Source organism: Thamnophis elegans, chromosome Z (genome assembly GCF_009769535.1).
Source record: "Thamnophis elegans isolate rThaEle1 chromosome Z, rThaEle1.pri, whole genome shotgun sequence".
Taxonomy (NCBI): Eukaryota; Metazoa; Chordata; class Lepidosauria; order Squamata; family Colubridae; genus Thamnophis; species Thamnophis elegans.
The window spans coordinates 19,655,199-19,668,319 of NC_045558.1; the positions used below are offsets into that span (position 1 = coordinate 19,655,199).

At 35.7% G+C, this 13,121-nt stretch overlaps 1 protein-coding gene across 1 annotated transcript in view; it reads left to right on the forward strand.

Moving 5' to 3' along the window:
- Positions 1 to 13,121, forward strand: part of NRP1 (neuropilin 1) — a 161,585-nt gene that overhangs the window by 51,996 nt on the left and 96,468 nt on the right. Inside the window, exons 4-5 of the mRNA XM_032237863.1 lie at positions 6,134 to 6,315; positions 12,254 to 12,481. Coding sequence (XP_032093754.1) covers positions 6,134 to 6,315; positions 12,254 to 12,481 — 410 coding nt within the window. The remainder of the gene's footprint in view (positions 1 to 6,133; positions 6,316 to 12,253; positions 12,482 to 13,121) is intronic.

The window sequence follows — 13,121 nt, forward strand, 5'->3', positions numbered from 1 at the left end:
GGGAAAAATGTTTGGAAGAAGAAAAGTTTAGAAGACAGAAGAAACAAGAACAAAACAGTTTAGAAAGGAGAGCAGAGAACAATAGAAGAGGCTGGAAGGAACTGAATCAAGAAGGAGTAATAAGTTACAGAAGAAAACAAAATGCACAAGAAGAGTAGAGAGACAAAGAAATGAAGAAATATACCGTATTTTTCAGAGTATAAGACACACAGAGTATAAGATGCACCAAGATTTTGAAGAGGCAATTTTTTTTAAAAAAAAGGTTTTGCACTTTGCAGATCTCCCAAAAACAGCTCATTTTTTTCAAAAATGGGCCCACTTTTTTCAAGAAGGGGAAGCATGAATAGTCTTTAGGAAGCTTATAGAGTGCTCCTGGGGATGGGGGAGGGACAAAAACGAGCAAAAAACAGTCTGTTTGTTTGTGAAAATGGGCCCATTATTGTCAAAAATAGGGCATGCATAGCCTTTAGGAGATTTATGGAGTGCTCCTGGAGGCTGGGGGAGCAAAATTGAGCAAAACGCGACCTGTTTTCACTCATTTATGCCCTCTCCACCCCCCAGGAGCACTCTGAAAGTCTCCTAAAGGCTATGCACAGTCATTTTGGTGAAGGGGCAGGGGTTCAGGAGGCAAAACCGGTTGTATTCAGTGTATAAGATGCACCCATATTTTCAGCTTCTTTTTTGAGGGGAAAAAGGTACATCTTATATTCTAAAAATACGGTAATCTATATTTTCCCGTATTTATCTAATAGAAACATTTGGTGTTGATTAGGCTACTGATGTTCTACTTTAATGGAATTTAGATTTTGAAATTGCATAATAGAAAGAACATCAACTGTTTGGCCTTGGAGAAGATTGTAAAAATATCATAGATAGCCAAAAAACTTTTTAAAAAATTAGTGTTTCTCAATCTCAGTGACTTTAAGATTTATGGACTTCAGCTCACAGAATTTCCCAGCCAGCATGCAGGCAGAAGAATTCTGGGGATTCATATCTTAAAGTATCTGAATTTGAAAAAGACTGAAATAGATCATAAAACAAATCAAGCCCATTCTCACAAATAACCAGTCAAATTATCATATTTTAGTCATCTTCTAAACAACTTTGAGAAGTCTGTAATACTGGGGAAACAGGAAGGAAAAAAATAGAGGACAATTTACAGTGGATGGACTCAATTACAGTGGCAAGTGTTGCACAATTGGAATATCTCAAAGACCAAATTAGGGATAGATTATCCTGGAGAAAAACTGTGTAACTACTAAAAGTCAGTGTTGACATGAAGGCAGATAATCAATCAAACACTCAATGAGTAATGCTGGGAAAGTATCTCCAAATTAAGTTTTAATAAGATCTGAATTTCAATAGCTGGGGAGTCGCTCAGAGTTCAATATAAGATGGGAGGCTATAAAAATGCTTTAAATAAATAAAGGTTTTTAAAACTCATTTTTTTATATAATCATTGAACATAAAAGAATAATAAGGTTGGAAGGGATCTTGGAGGTTTTTCTAATCCAACCACCTGTTAGAGCAGAAGACCCTATACCATTTCAGGCAAATATTTGTCTAATCTCTTCTTTAAAACCATGGAGCATCTTCAAGTTCTGGAGGCAAGCTGTTCCACTAATTAATTGTTCTTACTCTCAGGAAATTTCTCCTTAGTTCTATTCCTTGTTCTGCCATAAGGTGCTCTGGAGAATAGGTCAGCTTCCTCTTCTCTGTGACTACATCCCATATATTGGAAAACTGCTATCATTTCATATCTAGTCTTCTCTTTGTTAGACTAGACATACATAGTTCCTGCAAATGTTCATCGTATGGTTTAGTCTTCAGACCCCTTATCATTTTTGTTGTTCTTCTCTGTGCTCTTTTTAGCATCTGAACATCTTTTTTATATCACAGTTTCCAAAACTGGATGCAGTATTCCAATTTTGTAGTGCAGTGTAAAGCATGATTATCACTTCACATGATTGATACTATCAGGGGTGGATTGCTGCCAGTTTTACTACCAGTTCGCAACCCATGCACAATGCACACACACACACTCTTCAATGTAAATCGTTCTGCGCGCATGCACAGAACAATTTACAGTGAACTGTGCACATGCAGTCACGGAAATCCAAAATGGTGGAGGCCCAGCGGCAGTGAGGGAACCTGTTTGGGGGCGTGGCAGGCCTGGGTCACTGCTGGTTCTGCAATCCAGGCCTGACTTCCACTACCGGCTCAGCTGAACCGGGCCGAACCGGCAGCAACCCATTTCTGGATACTATCCCTCTATTGATGCAGTCAAGGATTGCAATGGCCTTTGTGGCAGCTGCACCACACTTCTCTTTCTTACTTAAATGTTTGTCCACTAGGAATCCTAGATCCTTCTCACAATTACAATTGTGAGAAGTCACCATGTGCTTTGGTTTTTCTATGCATGTGCATTTTGTTTTTCTTGTTTAAGTGTAAGATCTTATTTTTATCAGCACTGAACTGCATTTTGTCAGATAGAGCCAATGTTTCCCCCAGCTTCAAAATTCCAGATCAAAATCCCTTTTCCATCCTAAAAGCATTCCAACAAGCCCATGAGCTCCCAAACTACTTTCTTATACTTGCTGTATCAGTAATTGCTGGGAAGAGCAATTGCAGTAATGATAAATATACTGTATGAGGGAAAAGTAGTTTTTCCCACCCTCCTTCTTGCCTAGTTTTTCCATCATCCATTTGGTTCAAATGCAAAGAGTAGGGCATCATGTTGGTTGCTCTCTAATACCATTGTATGACATCGCCAGGTCGGTGTCTCTTCACACTTCTACTATCAGGCAGAAAACAATGAAGCATAACCAGCCAAATAAATAGGTTTTAAAACAGTTTCTATTCTTGGGGTGTCAGACTCTTAAACACAACCCCAATCACTACACACACACACACACACACACACACACACACACACACGGAAATGTATGATTGGGGTTTTTTTCTTTCTTTTTCTTTTCCTAATTACTTGCATAGGGATTATTCTTTATATTCTTTATGTTGTTTGTATTTTTTTTGTCATGGATTACATCAGTGAGGCTAAAACCAATTTTGGTGTGTGTGTGTGTGTGTGTGTGTATACACATACATACATACATACACACATACACACATACACACATACACACATACACATATACACATATACACATATATATACATATATATACATATGCTATATTTATGCTGATAAATAAATAAAGGGAGACTAGTATAGATCTATTTCAAGCTATTTAGCTCTCATCAGCTAGCCATACCCAAGTTGGGAATCGAACCTGTGCTCTGTTGCCTCCCAGGCAGGGAGTTAACCATTTGAGCTACAGAGAACGACTCCTTATCAGCCAGCCAGGGTGGGAGGTATATACTTAAAGTCACAAGTGACTTTAAGTATATAAAGTATAAAGTATATTAAGTATTTGTGACTTTAAGTATATATATACATATATATACATATATACATATATATACATATATATACATATATATATATATATATATATATATATATATATATATATACATACATACATACATATATATATATACATACATACATACATACATATGTGTAGATGTGTGTGTGTATACAGATAGACAGAGAAAGGAAGTAGTACGCTTCCTCCAATATTTGGGCATACCAGGGGTTGTGACACAAAATACATACCTATTTCCCTGGCTCAGCTGATAAAGGAAGAGAACCTGTGGCTTAGTGGCTAACACAACTGCCTAATATGTAATACAGCACAGGTTCAAATCCCAGTAAGAGTATGGCTGGCTGATGAGAGCTAAATAGCTTGAAATAAATCTATATTAGTCTCCCTTTATTTATTTATCAGCACAAATGCAACACAAATGTAACAAAGGCAACAGTAAAAATAATGGCTTTCTGTCTGGATGGTCTCTTGGGATGAGCCAATAGACAGAGAAAGGAAGCAGTATGCTTCCTCCCATATTTGGGCATACCAGGGGTTGTGACACAAAATACATTATATATATATATATATATATATATATATATATATATATATATATATATATGTATGTATGTATGTATGTATGTATGTATGTATGTATGTATGTATGTATGTATGTATGTATGTATGTATGTATATTAGATTTTTTTTACAACCCCTGGTAAGCCCCAATTATGGGAGGAAGCTAACTGCTTCCATCATCTGTCCTTCGGCTCGTCACAAGAGTCCATCACGACAGAAACCCAATATTTTTACTGTTGCCTTTGTTATATTTGTGTTTATTTATTTATTTATTTATTTATTTATTTATTTATTTATTTATCAGCACAAATTAAAAAAACATATATATATATATATATATATATATATATATATATATGTATGTATGTATGTATGCATGCATGCATGTATGTATGTATGTATGACACACACACACGTATGTATGTATGTATGTATGTATGTTTTGGTGTATTTGGGCCTTTTCCCGTGTAAGATTACACCAAAACCTGCATACATGTACCCGTGAAAATCTACAAAAATGTGTGTGTGTGTGTGTGTGTGTGTGTGTGTGTGTGTGTGTGTGTGTGTGAAGTGCAATGACAATAAAGGCTATACCCCTATTAAACCTGATGGTTCTGAGGATTATTGCAATAGCAGGGAAAGGGATTAATTCATATTCCACAGTACAGTAGAGTTCTTTAAGATATAACCGGTTGGATCAGTGTTTCTCAAACTTACCAACCCTAACTTGCTAGCTAAGGAATCCTGGGAGTTCAAGTCTATATATCTTAAAATTTCTAAGGTTGAGAAGCAGTAGGTTAACTTTTCTGGAGTCTGGTTTAACTCCTGATATCTTCATGGACATCTCTGGGAGGTTTGTTGTCATCAGTGTAAAAATGAGTTGCTTTTGTTTTGTCTCTATGGTTTAGGACATTTATGTTCTATTTTCTAAGGTTGTCGAATCTATAGTCTCCATTTCTGGAGCTTCCTGGCAATATCCATACAAAGATTTATGAGGACTGACTGATCTAGCCTTTAAACAACAGCCAGGATAAATGCCACTATACATTAGTATTATTCAGGGTTTTGTCTCCAATTAATGTTTCAGAAATTTGGTAACCATTTTTTTTTTATTTTTGTGTTTATGCGAATAATTGGGGTCTTTAATAATATAAATTATCACTTATAATCTGCCATTATGTAATTCTTCAGATAATTGTGAAAATAATCTTTTAATTTCAATTTTGGGAGCTAACTTAGAATTGAATTGACAGTTTCAATCTAATTAGTCTACAAGTTGATTTGGCAAGAAGCAAGTCCATATTTTTATGCTGCTTTATATGCGTTTTGTTATTTTACAATCTTTGGAAATTGATAAAATGGATTGTTTAATATACTCATGCAGCTGAAGCCGAGTTTCATTTTCATTATTGTATATTTATTTTTTTATTATTTTATACATGTGTCTTGCTTGTGTGTAGGACACAGAATCAAACCATTCTATGGAGCTTCTCAATCCTTATGCAAAATCCATTTTTATATTACCATAGTCATTTTAAGTAATATGATGTTTAAAAATACACAGATGTGTAACAATTAAGAAAATAGCAAAGCAATAAAGGTAGCATAATATGTGAAACTTCATTTATTATTCTGTGGACTATACACTTGCAGGATTGCATATCAGAATACAAGTATTATACAGAAATTAAAGCCAAAATGATGTTTTAGAATTCAGACAAGAACACCACCATTTGAAAAGAATTTAGTGTATTATGTATTGATAACAATGCCACGATAGACAAAGGAATGCAATTTAATAATACAGTATTGTGCTCACGAGTTTTCCTTTTTCTTGTTAATTGGTTACTTTAGCTGATATTGTCTGTAACCATAATGGTGCTATTCTTCCTAATAGTTCCATCTCGCCAGATGATGTCTACCGACATGATGTAGTCCATTTTAATTTTTTTTTCTTCATTTTACACACATCTTTTAGGATAATACAGCTTCCAAACAGGCTAGCATTATTCTTCATTATCTATGCTGTATGGCTATGGTTCTTAAATTAATTAGTTTTCTTTTTTTTTTCCCCTTCCCTGGAAGTTAAAAGTTTTTTTTTTCTTCAATTTATCTACCAGGTACGATTATGTTGAAGTGATTGATGGAGACAGTGCAAATGGGCGAGTGTGGGGAAAGTTTTGTGGCAAAATTGCCCCCCCACCTGTGATATCTACAGGACCATACCTCTTAATCAAGTTTGTCTCTGATTATGAAACTCATGGAGCAGGCTTCTCCATTCGCTATGAAATTTTTAAAAAAGGTGAGCAAGCTGCTTAATCTTATCATGCTAATTGTTTTTAATATGAAATATTGACAGTGGGATTGTTTAATTTGAAGGTCACTATTACTTGGAGAGAGGGGAATTAAAAGGACATTTAATGTTAATTTAGTTTCTAGAAAATTGCTTTCATAGGATTGTGGAATTGTGAATCAAGTCCCTAACTTTTGGTCTATTCTTTTTTTTTTTTTTTTTTGCATTCTATTCTCATAATAGCAAATTCTATTACTCTGGAAAGCAAGATCATGATGAATATAACCTATTACTTGCCTATAACAAGTTCACAAAGTTTTGCTACTAATTTGAGCCTTCATGGGTGAATATCGATTTAGCAACTTTTGAATTTTAAATAAGCAGATCAACAAATTTGGTATTTTATATGTATCCCTAATTTAAATTAATAAGCTTTTTCATTTAAAAATGGTTACTGTATGTCAAAATGGTAGTGAAGAAATGCAAACTTCTGAACCTTGTAACATAAGAGAAAGAGAAAGAAGTATATTCCTAATTTTATTGCTGATTTTACTAATGTGATTTCCTGATCTTTTTTTACAATTAACTGTCTAATTAAATATTTGTTGAAAGCAAATGATCAGAATTAAATAAATTAGCTTAATTTGAAAGTCCTGCTTAATTGATGCATCTTTTTCTTTGCCTTTGATATATTAGTTTTGTTTCATGTCTTTTTATAATATTACAAATATTTTTCCCAATATGGTAATTTTTGTTAACTCATTGTGTCCATCATGGATTAAGAATGGATGGACACCAGAATATTTTTTTAAACTTTTGCTGCTAGAAAGTTCTAGAAAGAGTGCAATAATTAACATATGCTTCAAACACCACCTGATTTATTTCAGGGAAGAGAGATGAATGCAAGCATTTTTGTAAACAAAATTCCAGATGAATGGGATCTGGGAGTTTTTCTGCTCTAACAAAGACTGGCAAATGGTTTCTGCCCCATGGTCAAATCCTTTTGAAGTAATTTTGTGAGTAGAGATCACAGTCACTTTTGGAATAAGCCTTATGTTTGCTTGGATGTGGAATGAAGAAATATTTGGCATCCAGGAACATGCTCTGAACAAAGCTAGATAATGAATAAACAAAAAACAAAATTTCACCCTATTCCAAGATGTTAATTTTTATAGAATTTTTTTTGCTTCCAACATTTAGATACCTAACAAGTTGGGTTATTAATACCGTGCTAATTAAACAATGATCTTTTAAGGTCATGATGCATAAAGATATAGTGAAAGTGAGCATTTTCAGTACTGATTTTTTTCCTTGATAACTCAGTGACACTCAACAGTTCCCTTTATTGATTTTCTTATATGATGTCTTAAATCTCCTTCAGAAAGACATTAGGTACATTAAGGCAACATTATAAATGAGAACTTGCACACTCAAAAGTCAGAATATTTAAAATTATTGCCCCCAAAGTAATATTAATTCAGGTTTATGCCATCGTATGTCAAAGTGAAAATGCAATTTCTATGTTCAGAAAAGAAGAAGTTCCCATGCACATGTGTGGTTTGAGAATTACAGTTGCTGTAAAACCATGTTGGTTTAGTGGTTAAGTTTGGTATAGTAGTTAAGGCACCAGGCTAAATATCAGCAGTTCTAATCCCACTTTAGGTCCAAAGCTAGCTCGGTGACTTTGCAGCAGTCATCCTCCGTCACCCCAATTAGTTATTCTTGTGGGAAAAATAGCAGAAGGAAGGAGCATTTGATATGTTTGCCACCTTCAATTATTTATAAAAATAATACAGATAGTCCTTACAAACAGTCAGTTAATGACCAAAGAGCCGAGGTGGCGCAGTGGTTAAAAGCAGCACTGCAGGCTACTTCAGCTGACTGCAGTTCTACAGTTCGGCTGTTCAAATCTCACCGGCTCAGGGTTGACTCAGCCTTCCATCCTTCCGAGGTGGGTAAAATGAGGACCCGGATTGTTGTTGGGGGCAATATGCTGACTCTGTAAACCGCTTAGAGAGGGCTGAAAGCCCTATGAAGTGGTATATAAGTCTAATAAAAAAAAAGTTACAGTAGATCCGCCAAAGGGTTCACCGACAAAAGGGCGAACGACAAAACCACGCCCGACTAAACCACAGTGACAAAACCGCGTGTTCTAAAGCGCTCCAACGAATGAGCGCTGAATCGCGGCGACAGAAGCGCGCTGTAAAACTAAACCTAACTTTAACCCTAACCCTAAACGTAACGCTAAACCTAAGGCTAAACCTAACCCTAAACATAACCCTAAACATAACCCTAAACATAACCCTAAACCTAACCCTAAACTTAACCCTAAACCTAACCCTTACCTTAAGTTAAATCGCCCTTCTGCCAACACGCTGTTGTAAATCGCCCTTCTGTCGACGCGCTGTTGTCGGCACGTTGATGATGTCGCGGTTTTAGCGACGTGGTTTAGTCGGGCGCGGTTTTGTCGTTCACCATTTTGTCGGGTCACACCACCAAAGACCCATTTGTAAAGTTATGACAACTGCAATTGCTTGTGCATGCACAGACAAAACAAACAAACACACACACACACACACACACACGATTGTAATTCAGTCATTTGGCAACCTTTACAGCCATTTGTGATATGCTGTGGACATGTGACTGCGATTTCAGGTGCTTTTTGATAGTTTCTCAAATTGAGTTTCCATTTCCAGCAAAAAAATGCTCACTGTGGAAAATTGATTTGCTTAATGACCACAGATGTAAAAAAAAAAAAAAATGGGTGTGATCACATGATCCATCAATTTACAGCCACAATGATCTATGATCATAATCCAAGGGTCAGTTATACTTCAGGACTACTTGTAAAAGTGAGATAAAAAGTCTAAAAAATAAAATAAACTGAAATCTGTATCTAATATTTTAATATTAAGTTGCAATAAAAATGTGAATACGCCTCTGCGTATTACAGGACAATGAGATAGATAAGTGAGTATAGAAAATTATCTTACATGGCTTGGGTGGCAAAGCTACAAAACCCTATGTGTTTCACCTTTACCTTAACCTCATTTACCTGTTCATTTTGTCCTGTTAATTAGGACATTATAGAACACATTATGCTATAGACTGTCATATGGTTTTAACAGGGTTTTTTTATAATTTATTGCTGTTTTAAAAAATGATATCTTTAATTTATGCTGCTTTTGTGGTTCTAAATATCTCTCCATCTTACAATTTGCTGTAAAATTATTTGCTAACCCCCAACTGCAGCATAAATTTTGCATGTTGCACAGGTATAAATAGTTGAGTAGAAGTTAGGCTAGATAAGAGATGAATCTCTGAACTTCCATAACTATCTCTAATCTGATCCTTCAACTGATTATCCAGCAGTGTACTCATTGCCACTGTAACCAAGTCCATCCACCTTTCTGCTGGTTGTCCTCTTCTCTTTCATTTTTACCATCATTAGAGTCTTCTCCAGAAAGCTAGATCTTCACATAATGTGTTCAGAATAGGATAATTTGCCCCTAATAAAGGAGAATATTTGCAGCTCAGGTAATGACATGAGGGGTCGTTGGTACCCTCTGAGCTTGCTTGTTTTCTTGCAGACATTTCATTACCTAAACTAGGTAACATCATCAGGACTAGCACTGATGAGGTTCCTAGTTAGGTAATGAAACATTTGTAAGAAAACAAGCAAGCTCAGAAAGCACCAACGACTCCCTCATAATTTTACCCTGTCTGGCTATAAAAGGAATTGGGGACAAAAAACAACTAAAGAAATCAGAGGCAAAGTATAAATATATTGTTGTCAAAATATCAATATGGATGTGTCCATGAAGATAGCTGTAATCAGATTTGATTCAGTTTTGTTTTCTTTTATTAAGCTTACAAAAATAGAGCAAAATATATTGAAAATAAATATTTGATAAATCTCTGAGACTAAGCAAAAATTGAAACAAATATGAACTAATTCTTTTCTCTTGTTTGCTAACTTTGGATTGACATGATACGAGTAGGCAGGAAGACACATGTTCTGAATTATTTTACACCATCGCATATTGTCACTTTATTTATAAACATATGCAACAGACTAGAGTTGTCACTAGCTTTATCAATGAATAGATAAATATGGCCATTTGCTTAGATTAGCCTTCATCAAAATTTAATTGTCAGAGAGAGAGAGAGAGAAAGAGAGAGAGAGAGAGAGAGGGAGGGAGGGAGGGAGGGAGAGGGAGAGAGAGATATTATAACTTTGTCAACAAGGAAATTCTATTTGTAGATATACAGTACAGAACATCTGAAGCCCTAGGCCTTAATATCTCTTGTCATACTGGGAAATTCTCTACCTGAAAATGTAAAAGGATCAGGTACATTTTTAACTATAAAACAGTTTTTCCAAACTTGGTGGAGTCCGAATATATAAGGCTGCAATATCCATCATCCCAGACTGTATTGTTATGTGGGACAATAGATTTATCTTATTTTGAAACTACCTTGGTGTATGAATGAAAATCAGATAACCTAAAAGAGATTTTATGAAGGCTGCAGCTGAAAAAGGAAAGATTAATTTTCTAATATATTTGTGGAATTCAGTGTGACCCTACATTTGAAACAATTTGTTCCAAATACATAGTTGATCCCAGGCTTACAAACCTTTAGAAAGGTGGTCAAGACCTGGCTTTTCTCTTAGGCCGTTGAGTGGAGCCCCAATTGAATGAGTTTCAATATATTTTGGTCCAGTTGCCATTTTATGTCGTAGTTGACTTTAATGTATTGTAGTTTTTGTCCTTATGTTGTCCTTGCTGTGGAAAGTTTTTCTTCCCACACCCTCTAGTATGCTGCAGGGTTGTGCTATTGAATTGTGTGGCTATATAAATGAGAGTGAGTGAGTGAGCAAGTGAGTGAGTGAGTGGAAGGAAGAAAGGAAGGAAGGAAGGAAGGAAGGAAGGAAGGAAGGAAGGAAGGAAGGAAGGAATTTGCAACACAGCAGGGAGTTATCCTCATAGCAATGAAATTTGGAAACAGACTCTCATTCATTCCCATATGGGGAAGTGTTTTTTCAAATCTCCTTGCTGCTTCTTATAGAAATGGCATCTTCCTGTATACATGTCTGCACCAATGTTGCAGGATATGATTCAGTACTTAGGATAGTTGTTTTCCTCATCTATTGTGATTGCATCAGAAGAAGTTACTTCTGCAAAAAAAAAAATAGAAGTCCCAGGGGCAATGGACATTGCCCATCCACGTAAGAAGTTTGTAGCACTATAATAGAATTGCTTTGCACAATACTGAAGTTAGTAAGATTTGATCAACATTGCTAGTAATCGAAGAATTTATCATACCTTCACTAACAGCATCACTTTACTGGTGCACCTGTGTCAACACTGCTCAGAATGAGTCAGTCACCCTTGATACAAGTACGAATTACCTTTCACATCTAGTTTGTCAAGAAGGCATAGGTCACATCTGGCAGACTTACTGAGCCACTACTCTAGGAATATGAAACCATTGTTCCATAGACCAAACACCACACTCCCTCTTCTTGGAAAACATTCTGTTTTACCAATAAAGGGCTGTCAACCTGAGTTGAAAAGATTTAAGCTTAAAGGGACTATAATTATTTCTCTTGGGCTAACAATATTTCTGGAGTTTACACTTTCATTGTTCCCACGTGGCATTATCATAATTTTTTCCTCTATTTCAGAACTGGCCTAAGTTTACTTTTTCAGCTTGGTCAGGTAGAAAAATGGGCTTTATGTAATAAATGGGACTTGCATTTTAGTCACAATTATCAGTATTGGGAACAAGTTTGCTATGAAACTAATACATGGATTAACATCGGGCAAAAAGCCATGCTGCTTTTTTTTTTTTTAAGAGAAGAGGTATAATTTGTTTTCTTGCTAATTTTAATGCTCTTACAAAAGGGGTTATATATGTTGTTGTCTGTTTTGTGATGCAGGACCAGAATGCTCCAGAAACTTCACATCTATGACTGGTATGATCAAATCACCAGGATTCCCTGAAAAATATCCCAATAGCCTTGAATGTACTTACATTATCTTTGCACCAAAGATGTCAGAGATTATCCTGGAATTTGAAAGCTTTGAACTGGAGCCAGATACAAACCCTCCAGGAGGTGCATTCTGCCGTTATGATCGTTTGGAAGTCTGGGAAGGTTTCCCGGAAGGTAAGAGTCCCATCCCCGATAGCTGCCATGATGTTACTGATGCCATGATTAACAAGGGTTGATTTAATCACCATTATAGTTAAAATTAAGGACATGGTGGCTCTGTGGCTAAGATGCTGAGCTTGCCAATCAGAAGGTGAGCAGTTCAAGAGTTTGAATCCTTAGCACAACATAATGGAATGAGCTCCTGTTATTTGTCCCAGTTCCTGCCAACCTAGAAGTTTGAAAGAATGTAACAGTGCTGGCTCTTCGGCTTTGAAATAGAGATGAGCACTGCCTCCTAGAGTCGGGAACAACTAGCACATATGTGCAAGAGGAACCTTTACCTTTATGTTATAGTTAAAATTAGGAGATAAAGAGTATTTTACTATTAACCTTGAAAGGTGTCCAGATTTCAAGTCATTAGGCTTTATCAGAAGTCAGGCAGAAATGTATTGAGTTCCCTATGCTGTCCATCAAATGAAATGCAATTCTGCTTGTATTTTAAGGTCGTTAAGCTGACATTCCGCACCCAATGCTGAATATGGTCATGATAAAAGATTATAAGAGCATTCACAAAATAATGGTATAAAAATACAAGGTTAATTCAATTATATATTATAGAGTGGTACAGAATTTAATCCTGCTAACATTGAGTTCT